At 44.3% G+C, this 27,002-nt stretch overlaps 1 protein-coding gene across 12 annotated transcripts in view; it reads right to left on the bottom strand.

Moving 5' to 3' along the window:
- Nucleotides 1-18,733, bottom strand: part of PWWP2B (PWWP domain containing 2B) — a 79,611-nt gene extending 60,878 nt beyond the window's left edge. For 8 of the 12 annotated variants that reach the window (XR_014789437.1, XR_014789434.1, XR_014789440.1 and 5 more), the window contains exon 1: nt 18,392-18,733. Coding sequence is in view for 5 of the 12 variants with exons in the window: in XM_084845929.1 (XP_084702055.1) it covers nt 18,392-18,537 (146 nt within the window). In the remaining 7 variants the exon portion in view is untranslated. The other 4 variants (XM_084845934.1, XM_084845932.1, XM_084845933.1 and 1 more) reach the window with 4 other exon arrangements.
- Nucleotides 18,734-27,002: the final 8,269 nt, after the last annotated feature.

Genomic DNA, 27,002 nt, shown 5'->3' on the forward strand with positions numbered 1-27,002 from the left:
CACAAACCCACATCCAAGCAAAGACAATGCTTTCTGCCCACACTTTGGCACTGTGTTGCGGGGGGGGGGGGGAAGCAAGCAGCAGTGGAGAGCATAGCCATTTCCATTGTAAGTGGACTGAATGCCATTTATGAGCAATGTTGAAAAACTGAGGAAAGAGTAGTTTCTGCTCAGCCCTACTCTGCATTTAGGGTACCTAGCCTTTTAAAATGTAAATGTCAAATGTTTGCATAATCATTCCAAATATATTAAGGAGACTACAAACATGGTCAGTTAAATTAAAAACATACTTTTGTCTATTTGATGTTCCTCACTCCCCCCTCCCACACATTTAGACTAGATTAGCCTACAGGAACTAGCCCTAGACTGTAGAAAATAAGCCAGCTTCAGCCCATGAAAAACCTGTCCAGTCAGGGGCCCCTCCTGAACAGCGGGGGGGGGGGGAGCAGGAGAAGAAGGAAATTGCCCAATTGCCCAAAAGTGGACAAAGAAATTTCATGCCTTCCCAAAAGTTGAAATGGTATGAGTGTTAAGAAACAATTCAATTACAGAGGTTACTACTTATTGACTAGGAGTTACAAAGAAATTATATATTTAGATTTATTTATTTAAGGTATTTCTAAATTGCTTTTCGCTTACAAAGCTATGTACAATTTAAAACAATGCAATAAAATCACAACAGAATAAAAGCAGGAACAAACCATTCTTTTTAAAACGTCAGAATAGTAAAATTCATCAAAGGCTTGGCAAAATGGTGCAGTTCCTACTGCCTGTCTAAAACTCAGCAGGGATGTAGCCAACCTGACCTCCCTCAGGAGCAAGTTCCACAGTTAGGGTGCTGCTACAGAAAAGGCCCCATCTCATGTAACCTAGCCTCTCTTCTTGATGATGGGATGTACAACTGGGCCTCTGATGAGGATGACAGATTAGAAGCAGGCTCATATGGGATGAGGCAGTCTTTCAGATATGCTGACCATAAGCTATTTGGAGCTTTATAGGCAACAAACATCACCTTGAATTGGGCTCAGAAACAAAATGGAAACCAATGTAGTTGGCTCAAGACTGAAGATAGCTGTGGACTTGGTTCTTCAGAGGGAGTGCAACCCCATCCAGAACAGCCTGTACCACCAATCCAAGGTTGGCTCGTTTACTAATCAAGCCTCTGCCTTGTCTGGATGGAGCCTCAATTTCTTTGCCCATATACAATCCCTCACTATGTCCAGACAACAGTTCAGGTATTCCGCAGCCTCCTTGGCATCAGTTGAAAGAGAGAACACTGGCCATCATCAGCATAATAACGAGTCCTCAAAACTCTGGATGACCTCTCCAGCAGCTTCATGTAGATGTTAAAATGCAGAGAGGACAATATAGAGGCCTGAGAAAGTCCATAAACCAGTGATCATGAGACTGAACAATAATCCCCCAGCACCACCTTCTGGGAATATTCAGCCAATTAGGACTGGAACCACTGCAAATAGTGCTCCCAAGTCTCTTATTACCCAAACATCCTAGAAGGATCCCATGATCAGTGATACAGAATACCACTGAGAGGTCCAGCAGAACCAACAGAGGTGTACTCTCTTTGTCCAGCTCCTGATGTAGGTCATCCACCAAGACTGTTTCTGTCCCAAAACAAGGCTGAACCCAGACTGGAACAGATCCGAGTAGTAGTAGTAGTAGTAGGAGGAGGAGGAGGAGGAGGAGGAGGAGGAGGAGGAAGAGGAGGAGGAAGAGGAGGAGGAGGAGGAAGAGGAGGAGGAGGAGGAAGAGGAAGAGGAAGAGGAAGAAGAGGAGGAAGAGGAGGAAGAGGAGGAGAAGATAAAGTTTGGATTTCTACTGACCAGGTGGAAATCCCTGTATTACCATCTCTGTGTGGCAGACTTCCCTGAGGTAAGGAACAGTCTAAGGTTGTCATCAACAGCTCTCTTGTTCCAAGTAACCCCCAAATTATGAATATAAATGAGCCTAATCCTTTAAATGATGGGTATGATCAAAAACAAAGATGGCAAGGACCTAACAGAAGCAGAAGAGATCACGAAAAGGTGACAAGAATATACAGAAGATCTGTATAGGAAGGATAATAATATCGGGGATAGATTTGATGGTGTGGTCAGTGAGCTAGAGCCAGACATCCTGAAGGGTGAGGCTGAATGGGCCTTAAGAAGCATTGCTAATAACAAGGCAGCAGGAGATAACAGTATCCCAGCTGAACTGTTTAAAATCTTGCAAGATGATGCTGTCAAGGTGATGCATGCCATATGCCAGCAAATTTGGAAAACACAAGAATGGCCAACAGATTGGAAAAAATCAACTTATATTCCCATACCAAAAAAGGGAAGCACCAAAGAATGTTCAAACTATCGAACAGTGGCACTTATTTCACATGCCAGTAAGGTAATGCTCAAGATCTTGCAAGGTAGACTCCAGCAATTCATGGAACGAGAATTGCCAGATGTACAAGCTGGGTTTAGAAAAGGCAGAGGAACTAGAGACCAAATTGCCAATATCTGCTGAATAATGGAGAAAGCCAGGGAGTTTTAGAAAAACATCGATTTCTGTTTTATTGAATATTCTAAAGCCTTTGACTGTGTGGATCATCACAAATTGTGGTAAGTTCTCGGTGGTATGGGGATACCAAGTCATCTTGTCTGCCTCCTGAGGAATCTGTATAATGACCAAGTAGCAACGATAAGAACAGACCACGGAACAACGGACTGGTTTAAGATTGGGAAAGGAGTACGGCACGGTTGTATACTCTCACCCTACCTATTCAACCTGTACGCAGAACACATCATGCAACGTGTTGGGCTTGATGAAGCCAAGGCTGGAGTTAAAATCGCTAGAAGAAACATTAACAATCTCCGATATGCAGATGATACCACTTTGATGGCTGAAAGTGAGGAGGAGCTGAGGAACCTTCTGACGAAGGTGAAAGAAGAAAGTGCAAAAGCTGGGTTGCAGTTAAACCTCAAAAAAACCAAGATTATGGCAACCAGCTTGATTGATAACTGGCAAATAGAGGGAGAAAACGTGGAAGCAGTGACAAGACTTTGTCTTTCTAGGTGCAAAGATTACTGCAGACGGTGACTGCAGCCAGGAAATCAGAAGACATTTACTTCTTGGGAGGACAGCAATGACAAATCTTGATAAAATAGTGAAGAGCAGAGACATCACACTGACAACAAAGGTCCGCATAGTTAAAGCAATGGTATTCCCCGTCGTAACTTATGGCTGTGAGAGCTGGACCATAAGGAAGGCTGAGCGAAGGAAGATAGATGCATTTGAACTGTGGTGCTGGAGGAAAATTCTGAGAGTGCCTTGGACTGCAAGAAGATCAAACCAGTCCATACTCCAGCAAATAAAGCCAGACTGCTCACTTGAGGGAAGGATATTAAAGGCAAAACTGAAGTACTTTGGCCACATAATGAGAAGACAGGATAGCCTGGAGAAGATGCTGATGCTAGGGAAAGTGGAAGGCAAAAGGAAGAGGGGCCGACCAAGGGCAAGATGGATGGATGATATTCTGGAGGTGAGGGACTCGACCTTGGGGGAGCTGGGGGTGGCGACGGCCGACAGGAAGCTCTGGCGTGGGCTGGTCCATGAAGTCACAAAGAGTCGGAAGCGACTGACCGAATAAACAACAACAACAATCCTTTAAATGTATTTAAGCAGCCAAAACATGATTTCCAATTACTCTAAACCCCTTAATTCTCTGATTTGTCAATCCAAAACCATGGGGCTCCGAAAGTCGCCCTTTTGAAGGTCAGGCTTATCTGTTTTACATTAAATGTCTCTGGTTCCGGTCATATGTGTCATCTAAGGGTGGGTGTGCTGTTATACGTGTGACCAAAGTGCAATGTACTTTAGCCTGAATGTGGCCCCTAAGTGTGATTAACTGACTAATTTGTTTTAGATAGGGCTGAGTCACCCCATTCTAAACTATTTGCATAGAAACTCCTTAGCTGAACACCGTGTACTATCTTCTTTCTTGTTCTAGCTTTGTTTGAAATCATTTTTAAAATGGCTACTGCCCTGTCTTACCCTCCAAAATGACCATCGCCAGTCTCAACATAGTGCTGGCACTTTCCAGATGTGTGAATCTTAAGGAGGCAGTTTAAGATGATTAGTCAGGGGTACTTAACGCCTAGAAGGTTCAAACAATTTGCAAGTCAAGAGGTGGCCTATGCTGGAAAGGCTCTGGCTAAAGGACTTTAAAAAAGTCTGGAGGAACTTCCCATAGACTCAAATCTCCAGGCAACATGCAAAATCCTACAATCAAAACACATAGACACCCCAAAACCGTATCCAAATATTCCAAAACATTACTGCTCAATTCAGTACATGGCCAAAACTTTAATTGGTCTATTTTGTCTCTTTGGTATTTGCCGTCTTCTTTGTTTTGATGATGACGGTGTATTTTTGGTGTTTTTACTGTACTGTATTATTTTAATGATATTTGTACACTGCCCTGTTATTTGCAGGGATGAAGGGCAGTTTTAAAATGCTTTAATAAGAGGGCTTTTTCTACTGTGGCATGAGCTCCCTAGAGAGGTTTGCCTGGCACCTACGTTGTACTCAATCTGGAGCCAGATGAAGACCTTTTTATTCTCCCAGTGTTTTAGCATTTTAGCTTCTTAGTCTTTTAGCTTTGGTGTTTTAAATCTGTATTTTAAATCTCTGCATTGCTGCTAGGTTTTATTATGGTTGTATTGTTATATTGTGGTTTTAATGCTTTGATATTTTATATTGTTTTATCCTGCGCTTTTTGGTTTTAATTTTTGTGAACAACCCAGACAGCTTTGGCTATTGGGCAGTATAGAAATGAAATAAATAAATAAATGTTAAATAATTAAATTAAATAACATGCTTGCAAGATATAGAGAGGTGGAGCACAGGGAGAAAAATCAGGATTAAAATCAGGGTTCACATGTAACAAGACAGGTTTGGGGCAGGGGACAGAAATAGCAATGCTAGAGGCTGGGAAGGAAGGGAAACAGCAAGGCAAAGAGTGAGGAAAGGGGTTGGGGAGAGAAAGAGTGGGGCTAGAGACTGAGAGTGGGGAGAAATTAGGGATGGCGGAGAATTTCTCCCCGAAACTTCGGGGGGCCGAGCGCCAACGTGTTCGGCCCCCCGAACAAGTTTCGGGGAGAAATTCTCCGCACCCCCCCCGGGACGGGACCTACCTTTGCCGAATGTCCCTCCCGGCGGCGGGTCCGGCCGGCGGTTCGTTGGGTCTTCGTCAGGGGCGGGGGCGGCAGCCGATCTTTCGACCGGCTGCCGCCGCTGCCATTCCAATAAAAGAAAAAAAAACAACAACACACACCCGTGATAGGCTACGTGACGATTAACGTAGCCTATCACGGCTAGATTTGCAAAGTCAGCCGTGATAGGCTACGTAAATCGTCACGTAGCCTATCACGGGTGACTTTAAAAAAAAAAAAAGCGTGTACGGATAATGGCGGCCCCCATAGGGAGCCGCCATTCCCGTTCCTTATTTGGTCACTGTAGTCTACGTAAAGATTTACGTAGACTACAGCGACCAAATAAGGAATGCGAATGGTGGCTCCCTATGGGGGCCGCCATTTGCGTACGCGCTTTTTAAAATTTTTTTAAAGTCACCCGTGATAGGCTACGTGGCGATTTACATAGCCTATCACGGCTGACTTTGCAGATCTAGCCGTGAAAGGCTACGTTAATCGTCACGTAGCCTATCACGGGGGCGGTTGTTTTTTTTTTTTAACTGTTTAGTTCGCGGCCGGGCGAGGCGAGGCGCCTCCTCCCCGGCCTGAATTTCGGCCGGGCGAGGTGGGAAGCCCCCCCCGCCTGAATTTTGGCCGGGCGAGGTGGGAAGCCTCCCCCCCCCGGCCTGAACTTCGCGGGGGGAGCAACGAAGCGCCTCCCCCCCACCGCGAAAAGCTTCGAGGACAGGTAAGTGACTTTCGTCCACCCCTAGGAGAAGGGAGAGAAAGCGAGAGACAGAAAAGGGGAAAGGTCTGTGTGAGCAGAAGAAGATTGGGTGGGATCAGGAATCAACTCTTTCCTTCTCTTCTTGTCTGCCAAACACCTGATCAGTGGCAGGTTCAGGAGCAGGAAGGAGAACCTGGCACCCTATCGTTTTTCAAGGTTTTTATTAAAAATAATTATTTGAGGGAGCAGGGAGTGGAAAGCTTCATGGACATTGTTGGAGGTCCCCACAGGCAACACGTTGGAAACCCTGGCCAACCCAAAGAACCCGAACCAATGGATTCAAATTACAAGGGCCTTTGATTAAACATTACTAATGTTTACTCTACACTACTCAAAGTGGTAGTATGAGTTATTTGTCTGAAAGATTTGCCTTCATCAAAGGTTGTTAAGGAGAAGATGGATAGATACCTGCTCTAGTAGTGAATTTCTTGCATTGGCAGGGAGAGGGACAAGGTGACCTTTGAGATCCCTTCCAACTCTATGATTGTTTCAGAATCAGAAAACTTGTCTTCACCTATATGCAAAATGTGGTGACAGATTAATCAATTAACTGCCGAGAACAAAGATTAATCTATCAAAATTTCTCTGAATAAGTTGTCCTATACAAATGAAAAGGAAGCAGGGGCATGAACCTGAATCTTTACAGAAGGAAGGAAGTTACAGAGAAGAACTCACAAGCTGCCACAATATTAGCAGGACACCGAGAAAGCAGCTGACACATCATTTGGCTGACTGAAGCCTAGTGTAGGGGAGACTGAGGTAATATTGGCAGCCAGCAATTGAAAGCTCAGCTCTCTGGTCAAGAGACTGCACCAACCACTTTGTACTCACATCTGCAATTTAGGGGTCAAATTCAGGCAGCAACAGTGCTCAGGAGTGCAGTTTCTGTGCCTGGGGAAAAGATTTGTATGCAACATGGGTCACAGGTCTCCATAAAAGTGTCACCTTGAAATGAGTCTACTAAGATACATTATATGGCCTCAAATGGAAGGTCATTTACAGAACTTACGCTGGCACCATAGGGTTTTTTTGAACCAATTATACCTGGCCTCTTGAACTCACTGGGGACACAAAGCTGCTTTTGTAAGATTTCCACCCAAGCTTGATGGGCACTGATAAAAGTATACAAGCAGAAGAGTAGAAAAGTTAGAATATACCAACAAAAGCATGCAAACCCTATTTGGCAGTAGTTTTGTACAGTAACGGCTTCCAAAATTTTAATTAAGCTTCATAAAAATAACTACCTAAAACTGTATTCTCGGGCCTCGGTTAATTAAGATAAATGTCTATTTCTGATTGGCCTGAGCAGAACAACATTTTATTCCTTCAGCCTGCATGTGTTCAAAAGCTTGCAAAGACACATGCAGGCTGCTCCATTTGTTTCAATGGAAGGATGCAGTTTGTTCACCTATTCCTTGGCATTCACAAACTGGCTCCATCCACTGAATGGAAATATTCTGCAGGTAGGGACAATCCATCAGCATATCAGTGCCCTTGAACAATATATTAGGATAAGAGACTATGCTGACTCCACCCATCAAATTTGGAAAGGTTCACTGAAACTTTACAATAATTTAGCTTCAAGAAGCTTTTGTTATCTAATTTTTTTAAAATCTGCTTTTCACTGTAATAACACCTGAAACACTGCTTCTCTTCTGCCATATGTTTACTGTGCTCCCTATTATACCTTCAACTTGTCCCTTAATTCCCCCCATCCCATCAGTCCCTTGGCAAAATAGTAATTTGGCAAAAACAACACACACAACTGAAATCAAAATTATGCAAATAGGTCTAATTTCTACAGTACAATACTTTTGAGTACAAACGCACCAATTTGCATGATCCCCATGGGCTAAACAAGCCACAGTGGCTTGTTTTATGTATTTATGTATTAAATTTATTAATCGCCCATCTGGCTGGTCGCCCAGCCACTCTAGGCAATGTACAAAGTATATAATAAAACAGTTTAAAACAATACAATTCTACAGTAAAAACATTTTCTAAAATACCCTAACCTATCCCAAATGCCTGCCTGAACAACCACATTTTTAATGCACGGCAGAAGCTCATTAAAGAGGGGGCACGGCAGAGTTCCCTAGGGAGGGAGTTCCACAGGGTGGAACTCTGTGGCGTGTTTAAGCTGTGGTGTGTGCCAGGCGCTATATGTCTAATCACTCACCCGGGAGCAGCTTATGTTGTCCGAACCTGGGCAGAATGGCTTGTTGGAGTGGGGGCGGGGGGAACCTTAAATAACCCAACAACAGCCCATAGCTTATTTGAGGGTAGTTTTCCCCTCCAGCAAGCTATGTCACCCAGGTTCGGATTACATGAGAAGTCATGCTTGGGCAGGTGATTAGGCAAATGGTGCCCAGCATGCTCCATGGCTTAAACAAGCCACTGTGGCTTGTTTAACCCACAGTGATCACGGAAACCAGGTCAACATGTGTTTTCTTGGTTCAGAAACAGCTCCCCCACCCCCTGACCCTCCTGGTACAGTGCTGTAATCCTTCACTAAGCATACGGCGCAGCAAGTAAGTGTTAAGACAGCAATTGTACTCTACTCCGTAGTGCACTGATCTGATTCTGAAGGCATTAGCCATATAATATTGCCTCACAGAACAGAACAATACCCTCAATTGTGTCGTCACTTGCCAAAAAACAAATACTTCAACTTGTGAACAGTTTTCACCCCAAGAGAGTATTATTGCCGAGATCATGACAAAGAACTGTGAATTAGAGAGGCAATGTTTTTCACAGCAAGGAATGTATTGCTGCTGCTGGCTTCAGAAAAGTTGCCTGAAAACACACGCGTGCAAACTGAGACGGTTTTGTCCTCAAAATGCCTGGGCCACAAACTTGGACCTGCCCTCTCTGTAGGCATTCTTTGCAGGAAGGGCTCTTTCACACCTCTTGCTTTTCCAACATATTTTAAGATATCATCTCAGGAAGGGCTCTTTCACACCATACCACCTGCTATTTGATCTTTTCAACTAGAGATACCAGGGACTGAACCCGGGACCTTCCGAATGAAAAACAGGTGCTGTACCACTGAGTTACGGTTCCTCTCCCAATTGTTTGCACTGTGCTTTGGTTAGGATAGGCAACACATCCCTTCAATCCTTTATGTGGGGACCAATAGCGATGGATAGAAGCCAAGCATTCCGCTTCTGCAAAGTCAATATTAAATTGTGTAAGTGCAGTAAGGGAGCAGGCCAATCACGTCACACACCACCACCACATGAGAAATGAGGAGAAACACATACACCAATGTACTCCTTCTCCCTCAAAACAGGAAATTAAGTGACAGCAAACTGACCAGCTTGCCACCTCACTGGATTAGAAGGTGTGAATGGGCCTTATCTTTCTGCAGAGATGGATTTTTTTTTTAAAGTGACACTGAGATAGGGAAATGTGTAGTCCACCAGAAGTTGTTGGATTGCAACTCCCTCCATTCCTCGCTATTAGCTATGCTGGCTAGGTCTGATGAGAGCTGCAGTCCAACAACATCTGGAGGGCCACACTCCTGCACTAAAGTAAAACACGAAGCCATACAAATTCACCGTACAGAACTCGGAATCCTACAAATATAGGCTAACAGTCTTCAAAGCCATAAAGACGTTTTATTGATTGTGGCTTGATGTATGCAAAATTCATGAAGGTGTGCCTATTATGTGCAGCCTATATATACCTATGTCAGCTGGGGTCCAGCATCGAAATAACAGATTTTCTATGTAATCCTTAGAGCTGAGCGATTTTACACTTACATACTCAGTACAAGCACTGACTGTGGGACCAGAATCTACTTCCAGCACTGTCCCAGTTTCATTTATTGGCACAACAGTGCTGACCAAGTAGATCTGAGGAACAGAGTAAAAGTGGGAGTAAGCAGGTTAAAAACTGAAAAGTAAAATGAGACATTTAGCTCAGTGCAATTTAAATTTTCAACAAAACAGTTTGGCTTTAGCAGAAAGGCCACAGAAAGCAGCTTGCCCACTTATGAGGGCACCATCCTTCCAAACCTGTCAGACCCTTTCGTGCTAGTGTGACATTGGAAAAGAGGCCCATCAGCTTGTGTGTGAGAGAGAGACTGAGATACCACATGAATAATGTAATATATGAACACTCTTTGGTATCTGCTGACATCACTTAGTAACTTGAAGGGCAAAACCATCAGCATTAGTCGCTTCTTATCAGGCAAATACCACAAAATGGAAGCCATCAAGAAGTGATCTGTGGTGACACACACTAGTTTAGGTATATGATGCAACCTCAAGTAACTATGTAGTCTACCACAAGGCTGCCCCCTAAAAAAAACACCTCAAATTGGCACCATGAATTTGAAATATTTTTCTAGTTATTTTAGGGCACTCTATTCTTTTAACACAGCCTTCCCCAACCTAGTGCCTTCCGGACATGTTAGACTACAACTCTCATCATCCCCCAGCTGCTGCTCCACACATCTAGAGGGCACCAGGTTGAGGAATGCTGTTCTAGCACAGCGTACAGACCCCTGAATTAATGTGCTGATCTATCCTATCAGAATAAATAGTACATATTGAAGACTACACAGGTATAAAATTGAGGGTTCTCAATGACATGTTATCTTTGTAAGGCAAAGGGATGCATGAGGATACATCTGCAAGGCAGAATTGGCTAGCGGGACAGAAGGGCTTACACCACCTGCTGATTCTTCCTTGCAGAGGCCATTTTAAAGCGCACATACCACCTCTCAGCCTCTCCAAGCTGGGCTATGAAACTGACAGTAAACCAGGCTGAGGGGGAAAAAAACATAGCCAGGTGGGATTCACACAGAAAACAGCTGAGCAGAAAGTTAAGTACTCCTACCTGCCAATTCTCCTCTACAAATGCCCCCTACACATATGTTACCTCACAACAGGTGTTCACCAAGGAAACATGCCGTTCCACCCTTAGAAACCTTTTTCTTGTGAAGGGATAAATGTTCTTCTCCAAAACCTTAGCTTCTCTGCCAGAGGGCAGATGCAAATACCGGCTAAGTAAATAATACAGGAAAGACTTGAATAGGAACACATTTGAATTCCTACCTGTTCAGTGACTAAGCTTGCTAATAACTAGGCCTGGTCCTTTCAAAAGCCACATCCCTCTACTTGAGATGACTAAGATATATATTAAAACTATTATAAACAACTGTTAAAATACCTCTTTAAAATGGCAAACTTTCACTTCTGTAACCTCTGCTTTGTCTTCATGGACTGATCTCCATTTTCTCTTTTGTTCAGCGCTTAGTGCCAAAAGTGAAAGGTGCCACAGACCATGCTTGCTTGGAACGGAGCACCCTTTAACTTGGAGGCAAGGAGGTAACAGTTATCCAGTGTTAAGAAAAATTTAACTATGTTACATGTTCAGGTTCATTCTTATTACTACAAATGCTTCAGACTGGACAGTGGCATTCACAACCAAGGCAGTGGAGGCCTTGGTTCTTCTCTTTTTCTCCCATCTGCCTATCATTAGGACTAACATAGAACCCTAAACCCTGGAGAACTTAATATCTCCATGTTACAAAGAGGCTTGGGAAATGAAGCTTCCCCCCATTATGGTTCTGTTAAGACACGAAAACTAGCAGAAACAGTACTGAACATCACATGCTGGGAATACCCAGTTGCCTAACTGTGCCAGTTTGCACGCACCCTTCATCACCAAAGCAAGGTTTCGAAAGTGCAGAAATTCCTTCAGCGACAAGCTCGCTGGTTTCTGTATAGATATTGTTATGTACTTTGTGATGTTTGCATTACAGATATGTTATGCTGGATGAGCTCCATCCTAAGCACTACTCACAGCAAGTCTTATATACAGGCTTGTGTGCCATCTGAACAGATTTATCACAATTTTATCCTACCTTGCTAGGAAAGAGCTCATGGATCATGGAACTACCCTATTTTATCTTCACAACAACCCTGTCTGTGTGTGCATGCGTGTGTGGGGGGTGGAGGGGTAGTTTAGGCTGAGACATACTGACCTGGTTCAAATGACACGGTAAGCCACGATAAGCCACCATTTACCTGTGGGGACTCTGTGCCACATGCCAGCTGCCATTTTGCATATGCAAGCTGTGGCGGGGGCACACTGCAGCTTGTTGTGTTGTGTGAGCCCAGCGAGGGTAGGTTGTTGGCATGGTTAACAAACCACCCACAACCCATTAGGCTGTGCATATTCTGCATATGCAAGATGGCGACTAGTGTGCATCGTGGAGCCCCGCAGGCGATTAACCCACGGTGGCTTGTCATGATGTGCTAACAGGGTCTCTGACTTTCCCCCCAAAGCCACCCAGTATGCTTCATGGCTGAGAAGGGGTTTGAGCTCAGAGCTCCCTGCTTCAATCCTAACACTCTTTCCACAACACTACACTACTTGCAGCAAGCCATGCCTCACAGCTTAGTGGCAGAGCATGTGACTTGCCTTCAGAGGTTCCCAAGTTCAACCCCTAGCCATCTCCAGTTTGCAAAGGATTGGAAGGGCCACTGCCAGAGCTTGTGGGGGGCTGCTCCCAACTGGAAGTGACAGAACTGGGCTAGACAGACCAACAATCTGACTCAGTAGAGAGCCACTTCATATGTCCCAAACCCAAGATGAAGGGGAGGGGAAAAAGAGGTCCTGTCCATTTTACCAATATTCTCCAGCTAAAAGGCATATGCAGTTTCCTTGGTCTGCCAAAGAGAGAGATTCAGAGAACTGAAAGCCCCACTGGCCGCCATTTGAAAGAATTATCTCACATGCCCTTTTCAGGCATTCAGAAGTGGATACAATGAAGACAAGCAGGGGGTGGCCAGGAACCGCCACCACACACATGTTCTTTAGAATGTCTGTAAATGGACAGGGGACTCTGTCAGACGTTCCAATGCACATCCGTGTGGTGTGATCCTGCTGACGTAATGTCAATTCTTCCTTCCAGCACTCACACACTTGTTTGTTGGACTCACTTTTGAATGCCTGAAAAGAGGTCCAGTGATCATCACCACGGGAGGCAGTCATCTGTAGCCTCTTACCACAGGGACAAACTCCAAGTTTACTCCTCTGCAACGGCTTGGGAAGCTGCAAAGGAGTTAACTGTGTGGCTGGAGGATACAGGCAACCGCCTTCCTACATGCTAAGCTTTAAAGTGCCTACCATAGGACTCTCAGTAGCCAAAATCCTTCCGTGAATCCCTTCCAACTGGTACAAGAAGAATAGGTGCTACTGCTGATATACTTCTGCACACATCTGCCCCTCCACGTTTCCTCTTATAATACAGTATATGTTACTCTCCTCTCCTCCTGCCTTCCCCCTCATCTCCCCCAACTCATTTGGTATCTGTCACCAGAGAGATCCTACCATCGACAAAGCACAACAGAGTCCCAGTAAAGCTACAATCCTATGCATACTTACTTGGGAGTTAAGTACCATGGGTTTCAGTGGAACTTACTTCCAAGTTAATATGCATAGGATTGCCCTGCAAGTTTATTCACAGTGACATTATGTTAAGATGAGAAACAAATGAACAAAATTACAAGTAGGAGGGAAGCCAAAAGTATTTGCAGACTGAGAGCTACTGGAAATCCTGACCCATTTTTGGGTCAAATTTTGCAGAACTTTTAACCTAAGAACCGAACACAGGCAGAAGAGAGAAGGACTTCCCATTACTGCCTTGTCTCTACCCAGAATTTTTGCTGAAACCAGTTTGGCTACAAGAAGGGATGGGTGGGACACAGAAGCTCATCTTCTCTCGTATATTTACCCAAAATTTAATCTGACAGGAAAAATATCTGCTGGTGCATTAGAGCGGTGGGAAAAGAAGCCAGGGATGTTATGTTGTAAAGCTGGCTCCACATACCTCCATATGCAGGGAAGCTATAATCAGATGACCACAGAGCCATTCTCCAGCTTGCCAGGGTACAGTGTTACTGGGCCTTCTGAAGAGCAGGACACATAGTATACAGGTCCCCTCCCTAGAGATTTCATCTGCACTGCCACTTGGAGAAGGTAGGAAATGGCAGCAGTCTCTTCCATGTAGCAAGAGAAACTCTCATTTCTTACCTTTGCCAGCAGCAACACAAATGAGAAAAAAACCCTGCTATTCTCCAAAGCCCTCTGTATGTACCAAAGGAGGGTAGTGACCATAAATAATAGCTGACTAGGAAGCCAGCCCATCATTTGTGGACCCCTGCCTGTAATATAAGCGCATGTATGTATGCGTGCGTATGTATGTGTGTATGTGTATGTATGTGTGTGTGTGTGTGTGTGTATATATATATATATATATATATATATAATTTTTAAATCACCATTAAGTATATAGGCAGCCAGAAACTAGATCTAAGAATGTGGGAAACTGGTAAGAGAACATGCAAATTTGTTGGCCACAAGAGATCAAGAAGTCAAATGGTGGATTGCTGGAAATCCAGCTGCTTTCCAAGGCCTACTCAAAAAGTTTCCTTTCAATGTAAGCCACTTGATACATACAGTTTAGAAACTACCCTGCCTATCAGTCACTTGAAAGAGAAGGGGCTCTCTCCCTCTCTCCCAACCCACATCATATATAGGCAGTCAAAGGGGGTTAGACAAATTCCTGAAGGAAAAGGCTATCAATGGCTACTTGTCTTGATGGCTATGTGCTACCTCCAGTACCAGAGGCAGTGAGCCTATGTACACCAGTTGCTGGAGAACATGGCTGGGAGGGTGCTGTTGTAGTCCTGTCCTGCTTGTGGGTTCCTGATCTACAGCTGATTGACTGCTGGACTAGATGGACCCTTGATCTGATTCAGCATGGCTCTTCTTACGTTCTTATGTTATGTTCTTTATAGCCTCCCAGATCTGTTCTTAACAGCCTCATCATTCCCATGGCTTTTAATCTTCCTAGTATCTTGTTACTTCTTTTACACAGATTTTGCTACTCTTACTTGTTTCCATTTGCATTGATTTCTACATACATCTCTCTTTCTCCCTCCACTTTCAGTCTGGCTTTACTCTCTAGTGAGAGATTTCACCTTTTGTTCATTTTGGATTTTCTCTCACCCTTACTCAGTTTCCATCTTTTTCAGAGTGCTGCCTCAAGTTCAAGCAACCTTTAAGGCTTTCTCCTTTACCAGGGAATTTGTGAATGAGCAATATGTTAACAGGCCAACTAAATCAACCTGCGACATATGGCCGGGTAAGAAGTATATTAAACTAAACACGAAGCATCTTAGTCCTACTGAAAAGAAAGACCAGAAAAAAGGTTAGGAAAACCAAGGGGGAGGAGGGGGGAAAAGGCATGCTTCAAGTGGGCAGGCACAAAGCTTTTGAACTGTCTGGGTGGTTTGGAAAAGAAAACAAGAGATAAAGCTATTTAAGCCTTGTACTAAAAAAGCAACCCAAAGATTTGGTTTACTTTACACTGCCTTTATCCAGGAAGGCTGCTAGGGAAAAACAGTCAACCAGCCAAGCCAAGAACATCAGCAGAGATGTTTTCTAAACCCCTCAAATTCTGCCCTGTTATTTGGGGAAATTATTATTTCTTCTTCGAATAAGTCAGATGAGCTCAAAAGCTAGCAGATGCAATTATGATTTTTTTTCTTTTTCTAAAAACTGAATTCAAGTACAACCTTCTTTCTTATACAGAAGGGGCCACAGCTTAGTGACAGAGCATATGCTTCGTACGCAGAAGGTTGCAGGTTCAATCCCGTGTATCTCCAGTTAAAAGGGTCTGGTAGCAGGTGATGGGAAGAACCTGTGTTGGAGTCTTGGAGAAATGCCGCCAGTCAGAGCAGACAACACTGGGCTAGATAAACAATGGTCTTACCCCATTTAAGTCCACAGATATATAATCATAAATAATAACCAAATCCCACAATCCGTGTGTTGTTCATATAGCCTCTTTCATCACAAAAAGATAAATGGTAAGGTTTAATTCAGCTGGTTCCAAAATGTTTCTAGAAAAGACATATAAAGTGAAATTTGAAGAAATAAAAATATGAAGGAACATCATCTTAGAAACCATTCACATGTAAGAACGGTTTATATAGAGGAAGAGGAGGGCTGGCATAAAAAGCAACATGACTTGGACTGGGAGCCCAGAGATCTGGGTTCTAGTCCCCACTCAGCCATGGAATCTCACTGGGTGACTTTGGGCCAGTCACAGACTCTCAGCCCAACCTACCTCACAGGGTTGTTGTGAGGATAAAATGGAGAGGAGGAGGATCATGTAGGCTGCCTTGGGTTCCTTGCAAGAGGGAAAAAGGCGGGATATAAATGCAATAAATAAATATAACAATCAAACATGTATGCATATGCAATGATCTTATGCACAAAAGGGAACAGCAAAGCTTAATTTTCCCTTCTTCCCAATTTAGGGCTATTGCACTCATGTCCTACTTGCGTGCTTCCCACAGGAAGCTGGTTGGCCACTGTGCGAACAGAATGCTGGACAAGATGGGCCTTTGGTCTGATCCAGCATGGCTCTTATATTCTCATACAATTGTCCTGTGGAAATTAGTAGGGCTTCTGAAAGAGCCTCCAGTCTTGCACACTTCTGATTCGTTCCAATGGGGCTTGCACACAAAGATTGCCAGTGCATTGTGCCCATGTTAATTTGCTTCAGAGTCTCAAATGCCAGAAAGAAATCAATACAGCTGCAGCAACGCCTGGCCACATAGTGGAAGGACTATTTGACAATATCAGCGACATTAACTTAGCTGCCTGGACAATGGGGGGGGGGGAGAAAGAGGCCTATAAATCCACAATTATCTGAATATTGTTTAGAATGGAGAAAACTGTACACTCAGAAAATAATATTTATGTTTAAAATTCACATGAAGCCCTATGCTAAACTCACATGACTTTACTATTTATGGTTGCAGGCACATGTAATTATGAGATAATGCTTGCAGGATGATTGTCAAAGGCTAACGGCTGCAGACTCTTGGGAAGGGAGGAGGGATAAGGACGCTGTCACCCAAGACTAAGTCTTCATTAAGAAAAATGAATTTGGGGCCTCCAAAAGTGGCAGGCAGTTATTTATAATTTCCACTCAGAAAATAAAATGGGGGAGGAAAAGCCCACATTTGACAAGTACCTTGTGATCTCTGCCACAGACACTCTAGAATTCCATTTTTGTGCAGTGGATGTATTCCAAATAAGTTTTAGCTGTTTTAGGACAAAAGAAAAGGAGTGGGCGCATGAGAGAGAATGAATGCTATATCAGGTTTTTAGAAAAAAGTAGCATTTTAGCCAGTAAGACCTGTTAAATTTAGTTTTCTATCTCTGTACGCTTTTCCAGGTTTGGTTTCCTTTATTAGAGAGACTTGAATATACACTTTAATGAGCTAATAGGATATGTCTTTTATTACATATGCAAATCTTTCATTTTGATGATACGGCAAAGCAGGCAATTATAGAAATATTACATGTGTATAAAATCACTCTCTATATACAACAGCACAAGCACCATTTTCAATAGCAGGCGTTTCATTAAACATAATGTCCTAGATGGGAAAGGAGAGAGGACTGAGTTTTGCTGTTCTCCTTTGTGTATAACGTTTCTTACATGCACACTCACTCACTCTCAAGGAGGCCCGTACACACCCCACTCTTTCATCAAGGAGGCTAAATGTAACCCCGCCCCCACCCCAAAAGATCAAAATGGCAAGCTGGGGCAGTTTCAACCGGAGATAAAGGTTTTTGAAGTGTGCAATATTTCTGAACAAAGAAGTCTGTAATTATGGCAACATGTGACATCATGAGGTTGTGCCGCACCAGCACCACAAGTGGAACCTCATCAGGAAAAGAAAGGGGGGGGGGGAGAGAACTTTAGCAAAGTTACAACCATGACGACTGATCTTTTCTGTTCCCAGAAGTTTGCTAGCTTGATCACTGAAAGATGAAGGCAATAATCCTCCCCCCACCCGCCCCCGCCCCATGACACACCTTTCTTTTTCTTTTCTTTTTTAAAGAGCCTATGCCCACAGAAAGTATGGCCCATTTCAACAGCCTTTTCAGAAGAGGCGACGAGTCCCCTTTTAAAACGTCACTAAAAGAGGACTCGGTCGTGTTCCTGCAGAAACTGCCTTGTTTTCAGGGAGGAAGACATTTCTTCCACGCTGGATTCCGAAGAGAAAATGAAACCAGACATCTCCCGTTTAGAAGGGGGAAGAAAACGCAGCCCCCCTTCCCCCCCCCGCCCAGGATTTTCCTCCCCTCCCCCGCTGCAATGTGCCATGCAACTTTAACTCTTTAATCTGATTACGGCCTAATCCCGCCCTCTGCCCATCTGCTGTGCCCTCGCCCTCCAGCAGGCCCCAGTGGAGACAACAAACTTCTCGGCAGCAGCAATCCCCCTCCCCCACACCTTTGGACGTATTTTGTAGTGGAGGTAGGGGAATAAAAACAATATCTGTCTATATATTATCATTATCAAAGCAACGGATGTTCCTACTTTTTAGTGCAATCCAGGAGAATCCCGGTGAAGCGCTTCTCCCCGCAGCTCAAGGTGACCACCAGGGTGTCGTTCACCATCTGCTCCACCAGCACGGGCAGCCAGGAGCCGACCTGCGGCTCCTTCGCGTCCGCCGCCACCTCCATGCTTTTGCTGAGAAACTCGGCGGCGGCAGCCTCCGTTGCAGCGGGAGGGCGGCTGCGGGATCTCGGGCGGCCTTGCTCGGGCCAGCTCCCCTCCCCCCACCCCCGTTGAAGCCGCGGCTGCTGCTCGCGCTGCTTGCTCGCGCTGCTGCTGCTCTCCGGATAGCTACAGTGGCCGCTGCGATGACCTCATGGCTCCAGGCTCCCCCTCAGCAGGCAGGATTAGTAGGTGCGCTGACGTCACAATGCTTCGCTCCCGGGAACGTTCCACGGCGGAATCCTGAAACAGTTGGCTCCATTAGGGTTATTACAGAACGAGAGGGAGGTTTAGTCGCGCCCTCCCCTTCCTCCTTTCACTAAGGGTTATCCCTAGAAAGGTCTGCCCTCTGCCCCAACACTTGAGCTCAGAAGCACCACGCATACTCCTACGTGAAGGGTCAAGTGATTAGTCAGGGCGAACAGTTTGCGTCCATGTGCTGTGGCATCCCCAAACGCTCAGACAAAGCAGAGATTAAATTCAACACATTTCTCCCCTTCCCGCAGCCCCGCAAAAGATAATTCTATTGACCCAAAAATGAGGAATGTCTTCCCTGACCCCCCCTCCCCTGCAAACTACATATTTACCTGAAGTGGGTGGCTGCTGCAACACACGCCACTCTGTAGATTTCTAGACAGCCCACAGTGAAGTGAATTCGGTCTTCTTCCCCCACATAGTCTGTTAAATAAAGCACAGGTTGTCTCTGTATTTCTCCAGAATTTCTATTTGTGACAGCGGGATCCTAGGCATGCATATCAGTAAGTTGTATCAAGTTCAGTGGGGCTTACTCCCAAGTAAGTCTGCTTTGGGTTGTAGCCCTAGCCAGCTATGCACTACCTAGTGTAGTCCAACCAATGACCCTTTGGGTGAAATGACCTGGGATAAGGGACTTGTGGTGTGAACTCCCCCCCCACCCCAAAAAACAACATAGTGGGACACGAACGTTTCCCTCTGCAACACAAATCAGAGTACTCGGATTCAGTACTTTGGCTTAGCCAGATTGTGGGAAGGGCTGAAGGTTTACTTTTGTACTACAGAATGGTGGGGAGGCCAGACACTCAACTCCTGTTAATAAATTTGTTTGTTAATAGTGGAGAGCACATTGTTTTTTTCTTTTTGTCTTTTTACAGAGTTTGAGGATGAACAAAGTGTAGCAGGAGGCCATTCTCTCCAACTTATATGGGAAATTTCAAATGCCAACCACAATACAAAATATTTCATCTTGAATAAAACCTGTTCCCAATTGCTTTAAAAACTCTTCCCAAAATAGATGTATGACTTTAACTGAACAAGTCTGAATTTGATTTATGACTAGCTTTCCTCTTCATAACATAAATTTCACTTAGCTCTCTTTCTTAGTAGCAGCCCGGTCTGATGTATGTTTACTCAGAAGTAAGTCCTATTGTGTTCAACTTACCTGGGAGTAAACAGCATTGAACATAGTGGGATTTTGGTCTGAATAAACATGCAGAGTTGTGTTGTTAGTAATATAATCTTGTACAGGTATCTAAACACACAATTATATGCTTGTTTACTCAGAAATAAGTTCCATGGGTTTCAATGGGCATAATCCCTAGTAAGTAAGTGTATTTAGGATTGCAGCCAGAGGCAGACTGTAGTCTACAAGTTAGTTACTGTAAAGTAATCTTACTAAAAGCAATGGACTATTTTTAGAGTAAGAAGACTGAAAATTGCAGATGCAGGCTTGCATTACAATTTCAAACAAATTTACTTTGGAAACCAGTTTTGTTCAATGAAACTTACTTCCAGATAAGGTTTGAGAGAGCAGTCATAGAACAGTAGGGTTGGAAGGGGCCTATAAGACTATCGAGTCCAACCCCCTGCTCAATGCAGGAATCTAAATCAATCCTATACGTGCCTACTCTGAAGTATGTCTTATTGAGTTCAATGGGGATTACTCCCAGACAAGTCAGTACAGGACTGCAGCCTTAAAGTCAAACACAGTGTTTTAAGGCCAGGTTTTGTTTTTGTAACATGAATATAATTTTTTGCTGTAATGGATACAGGACATTTTCAAAAGAGGCATTCTGAATGGGCAGCGTAGCAACAAAATCCTAAATTACAAGTTGGCTATGTGCAACCCAATACTATGCATGTTTACTCAAAAGTATGTACCATTGTGTTCAAAAGAACTTAATCATAGCCTTTATATTATTACTATAAAAGTAGGGGAAATTCTACATTCCACTACAGCAGCAAATCTGCAAGAAAAAAGCCTCTGACACCCTGATCCTCACTCATTACTTGGAAGTAAGGACCATGAATTTCTGTGGGGAGGGGGGGGTGTTATCCTTCTAAGTAACACATTCAAGACAGGCACAAAAGTGGCCATCCCCCTGAGATCACATCATAATCAAAGAAATGCTTTGAAAAACATGTTTACAAGAGATTATGATTAAATTCAGCCGCAGTCTTACTTTTGGTAAGAAACAAAAATGAAATGGGAAGCAGTTGGGAGTCTCTTTCTGGGCCTGCTATGGAAAAAAAACAAGGGAGTCAAAACAGATAATTCTGAAAACATTCAGATTGAACCAATATACTTGAAGGGTTAACGTTTCTGTCTAGATACATCTGAAAGTTTTTACTTGGGGGTGAGGATGGGGGAGTGATCCAAATCTTTCTTAAAACTGAATGACACAACGCCACATAGTTTTGTGTAGAATTATTTTCTCAGGCCTATACATAGTGCAACAAAGAGGAGAGGGCCACTGCCTCTCTTTGCATTCAATTGGGGTCCAAGGTCATCAGCTCTTCTTCCTGCTCCTGCCACTCTTGCATTAGCTCTTTAGATATAAATCTACAATGCTGTCAAAATTTTGTTCACTAGTGAAAAATTTAATAAGGTTTATCCGATGAATAGCGACTACGTAGGCAGCAAAATTAATTGAAATGTAGCATTTCAACTCTAACATATAGTACTCCATCCTTTGGAAAGAAAGAAAGAAAGAAAGAAAGAAAGAAAGAAAGACAGACAGACACATTCAAAGGGAATAATAAAAGGGAACCATGCCTGCCACCCATCTCTTCATAGGTTTAAAGCACATTTCACTTCCTTGAATGTGCTTGCTCAAAATATACACTATTCAGTATGAAGGGGGAATCAGGAAAGAATAAGGGAATGCATGATAAGCAGCACACTTCAATTTAAATAAAATCAAAATGACCATTTGTAGGTTTCCTAAACCTGCCCAGATCTGCAATTTGAAGACTATTTTTTAGATAAAATCAACATGTCCATTTGTAGATTTCTTAGTCCACCCTCTATTTTTTCCCCCTACCCAGGTTACATAATTGTGGTTTTAGCTTAAAGCATTAAAATATAGTGACGCAAATCTTGGAAAATGTGATTAAAATACAATGTGGTGGTGATTTGAAACACTAGCAGAGGTTTTCTCTGCCCTCCTCCCCCACCCCTTCCCAAAGCTCTGTTGTTCAGATACAATTTCTTAAACAGAGCCAAGCAAATGCAACACTAGTCAGATAAACCTTGCATTCCTCTGCTACATTTCAAACCATTTATAGGTGTGACAGCTACATTCATTGCACTTTCTCTGCATATTATGCTCCTGCAGTCTTCGAACATAAAATGCTCTCGCTCCAGTCTGCAAACAAGATGATTTTATATATATATAAAAGGAGGGTGGGAAGCTTGCTTTGCTTTATTCATTTGAAGTTATCAGACAATCTTCTGTAGCCTGGATCTGGGTTTGGTTTTTTTAAAGAGCAACCAGAAAGCTTTTTTTTTTTTTTTAACGGTGGGGAGGATCACCCAAGCAAGTATCAATTAAAGCCTAGCAAATGAGGATAATTCTGATGCACAGAAATAATGAGGAGAAGAAAGTCTTATGGCTCACATTACCTGAGCGATCCCTGTTCCCTCTCTCTCCAGCCCTTTTAACCATGACAATGTTTGACAATTCGACGGAGGTTACTATGCGCGGCGTCCCGCTTCCACTACGCGCCCCCTACCGTCCGTTCCCTGCATTTCTTCGCTTCAGCTAACCTCTCCGGCCGCTTCGAGCAAGGAAGCGCCGCCCCTTTGCTTGAGAGGCGGTTGCTGGGGTCTTGCTGGCAGGCTGCTGCGGCGCTTCAGGGCTGGGGGGCGGAGGAAGCGCCGCCGGGGGCAAAAGCGGGCCGCCGCCTTCGATCTCAGGCCCATGCTGTCGCTCCTTGTTACTTCTGGAAACATTCCTAGAAGAAATAGGCCGTGCAGCCTTTGCAAAAGCTGCCCGCTCCCAGTCCTTCAGCAACGAAGCTAACAAAATCAGTTGCAGGTTGCGCACTGAGGCCCAGTAACTTAATGGGTAGTATCTATTGTTAGCCCTACTTAGAGTAGACCCATTGAAATGAATGGGACTTTATTTAATTTAAGTCCCATTCATTTCAATGGATCCGCTGTAAGTAGGACTAACATTGGATGCTACCCAATGTGTCCCAAGTTGTAGAAAAGTTACCTCAGCAGAAAAGCAGGAGAAACTTAAGGCTTCTTCACACGGAGCTTTCATCCTGCTATTGAGATTGCTCACTCACGGAAGTTTGCGGTGACTTTATGAACCTCCAGGGTGCATCCAGAGGTATTTCCTGGTTATTCCATCTCAAAAAGGTTGGGAAATAATGAGCTATCTATTTAAGTCGGGATGTTGCACTATTAAAGCAGACAGAAGATGGCGCCGTTTTGTTGAGTTCTATGGAACCGTGAAAATTAAAACCTCTCATCAATCACCTGGTAGTACTGTAACTGTGGAAAGGCGGACTGCAGGGTGTTTTTTTTTTTTTTTTTAATATAAAGGCAGCCTTGCTTCAGATGTCACATTGCAATCCGTTTTGCATCCCTCCTGGTTGGCTCCCTTAAACTAAGAGGGCAATCATCAAGATGGGCTTTGAATTTCAAATGTAAAATTATGTGTGTGCTCAGTGCAACAACACCCCCACCCCCGGCCATTCTGATTTCTTGATGTTCTATACAGGGGTGCAGAATCCCAAGCCCCAGGGGCCAAAACTGGCCCTCAGGAGTTCCTGAAATGGCCACACCTCCTTTCCTCCAGTCACCAGCTGTTCGGTGGTTTCTTGGCTTTTGTGCAGTTCCCACCCCCACCTCCATTATAAAAGTTTGAAATTCGTCTCCTAAGGTTTGGTTACTGGTAGTAAGACCTTTAAACTGAAATATTCCGGTATTCCGGCCCTGGCCCTTTTGCTTTTGGCCGTGCCCGCCACTGGAATGGGTCCTTCAGAAACTTCCCCAAAATGGAATTTGCCCCTGTCCTATTGAGTCATCGTATTTTAAACAAACTTACAAATGGAATGCTACAGGGGAGAGAATTTATCCGTTACATTTATATCCTGCCTTTTTTTTTCCTCTTCAAGGAACCCAAGGGGGCATACATAATCCTCATCTCCATTTTATCCTCACGACAACAACCCTGTGAGGTAGGTTGGGCTGAGGGTCTGTGGCTGGCCCAAAGTCACCCAGTGAGCTTCCATGGCCGAGTGGGGACTAGAACCTGGATCTCCCGACTCCCAGTCCAACACTCTAACCACTACAGACTTCCCAAACCTGGCACTTTCCAGATGTTGGAACTATAACTCCCATAAGTCTCAGGCAATGCTCAGGGATTATGGGAGTTGTAGTCTGAAAACCTCAGGAGGGCGCTGGCTTGGGGACAGCTGCCCTAGAATGAGCGTCTCCACAATTTGTGCAGCTGTTGTGGTTACAGCTGCCTTTTCCACTGTCAACAACAACTCCCTCCCTAGCTGTTAAGCCCCCAAATTGTCCTCCCATGCAGCAAAAAGGCATCTATTAGTACCAATGGAGGATTTTAAAAAGTCTAAACTGCTGTGCCGGGGGCGGCGGGATTGTGGGGGAGCAGTTGCAGCACTTGGAGAGCCAATTGGTCCAACACAATTGGTGTTTTACTAGTTTCTCATGCTTTTCTATTGGGGGGGGGGGAGACTGTAAAAATAAGTCTCAATTGGCATCAATAAGAGAAGGAGGTGGGAGGCCCCAAGGGCTGCATCTGGCTCACAGCAGTGCCAGCTCCAGGTTTTTGAGGGCTTTGGGGCAAGACACCCTCAATGGACCCCCTTCATTCGTGAATCTACCTTCTCATCACCATTGTCATCAGCTGCTATTGCTCCTGATCCTCTTTCTTATCATTACTCCCACTTGCTTTCTTGACAGGCCAAGAACCAGTGAGCAAGCAGGCAGTGGCATCTCCAGCTCCTCCTTCTCACCACCACCACTGTTGTCTGGGCCAGAGCAAGAGGTAAAGGGCTTGCAATGGTGAAAAGCAGGGCCAACTCCAGGGGGCTCTTGTCAGTGAACCCCTGCTATGATGTGGGCCCTCAGCAGGTGCCAGACTATGCCTACTCTTGATGCCAGCCCTGGCCTATGGCCTGGAAGTTCCCCACTCCTAATCTAATTGGACTGTAACCTCACTGGACACACATTCAGATCATCGTCCGAGGTCCTCCTCTGGATGTCCCCACAGACAGTCTGAAGTGAGGCACGTAGATATTGGGGAGAGAGGGCTGTTGTCTTTTCAGTGCCAGGAGAAGGCCTTTTGATTTCACCTGGCTTTTAAATCTTTGATGGAAATTGTTTCAGTGCTGCTGGTCTCCTGTTTTCTTTGCTGCTGTTTTTGATTAATGTTTTATTGCTGGTTTTAGTCATTCTTACCACTTTGTTGTAAGCCGCACAGGAAATATTTGACATGGAAGAGCAGGATATGAAAAGACTGAAGGAATGACGCGTGAAGCTCCTCCTCAGTTTTAAGGGAGTTATGGTGCTTGTGTAGGGAGCATCGTGACTGGCTACATCTGCCCCGGAGGTGTACATGCAGCCAAGTCAAAATGTGTGTGAGCATCACACGTGGCTCTCTACATGCAGTTTACATGCTTTCCATATGTGGAAATGCAATCCCTTCAGAAACTTTGTTCTACTTAAAAGGCATTTATAACTGCACATGGTAGCTAAATGCATATACTGCATTTACTCCACATAAGTGTGAAGGGAAGGCACAAATTCCCCAAGACTCTGGGTCACATATTGGATATGTGCCAGGAGCCTCAAGTAATTGTGGCGATTTGGGGTGCACCCACAGCATGTTTGGAGATGCAGTTCCCCTTCTCAGACAGGGCTGACCTAAGACATTTTGCTGTCTGAGGCAAAGGACAAGATGGCGCCTGGCATTCCACCTACAGAAGATGGCTGGACTAGCTGTTGAGTCTTACTTCAACACTTGGTGATGGGACAGCATCCTCTACCACACCTGAGGACAGGTGGGCTGCTTAGGAGATGCAGGACAGGCTGACTGGAGCACACAGCTCTGTCCTCCAACAGAGGGGAACAGCCAGGGGGCTGCTGCCACTGCCCCCTCCACACTGCCCATCTTCTACCACCTGAGGCGACTGCCTTACTCTGCCTAATGGTAGGGTTGGCCTTGCAGATTCTGATGGAAAGCAGTTCTACCTGGCAAGCTGGGTAAAGAGGGAAGCAGCAGTTAGTTATATTTATGAGATCATCTTAATACAACAACTCCTCCAAGGGCATAATGTGTGTACCTGCAAGTACATGTTACGTAGACCCTTAGGATGCTATTCTATGCATGTTTAGGCACACACAAAAAGGCCTACAACTCCCAGCATGCACCAGCCAGTCATGGGGTATGCTGGGAGTTGTAGGCCTTTTGTATGTGTCTAACCGTGCATAGGATTGTGCTTTAAGATATCATTATTACTTATTATTTATTTATTGTACTTCTGTGCCACCTTTCTGAGGCCAACCAAGGCATTTTACAAAGATTTCAGAAAATAAAAACCATAATCAAATAAAACAACCTAGTAACACATTAAAATAACCTTTAAAAACCATAACAAGCATAACAACAATAAAAAAACCACTTTGAAAGATGCATCTTGATCCTCTTCATGAATGCAGAGAGAATGGGAACCAGTCACAATTCCAAAGGGAGTGTGTTCTAGAAGTCATGAAGCAAAGTGACCCCTTGTTAGTAAGAGCGTGGTATACCCAGGAAAATTGTGGAGCACGGTCTCCTGGAATCAAAATTGAGCAAGATCACAGCTGTGCTCTTGCTCAACTATTAGAACTCATTTAAATTCAATGGGGCTTGTGGACAGGGTTTTTAATTTATTTATTACAGAATTTATAAACCATTCCATGTCAAAAGACGGATTGTGTCTACTGTAGTCAGGCAGGCCCTTCTGTTCAGAAGAAGGTGGGAAGTTTGCTCTGGCTAAGCCACTTAGTCACACCTTCCCTTCTCTTGCTGCAGTGGGATAACATTCCTTGCGAGTCTGTCCATGTTGCTGCACAGATATTTGGCAGGTCCTGTGCAGTTCACAGCAATAATAATCAACCCTTCTGCGGTTGCTGTGCAGCAGTAGACATTCA

The sequence above is a fragment of the Heloderma suspectum genome, chromosome 3 (genome assembly GCF_057233095.1).
Source record: "Heloderma suspectum isolate Gila_16-S chromosome 3, 16-S_ref, whole genome shotgun sequence".
Taxonomy (NCBI): domain Eukaryota; kingdom Metazoa; phylum Chordata; class Lepidosauria; order Squamata; family Helodermatidae; genus Heloderma; species Heloderma suspectum.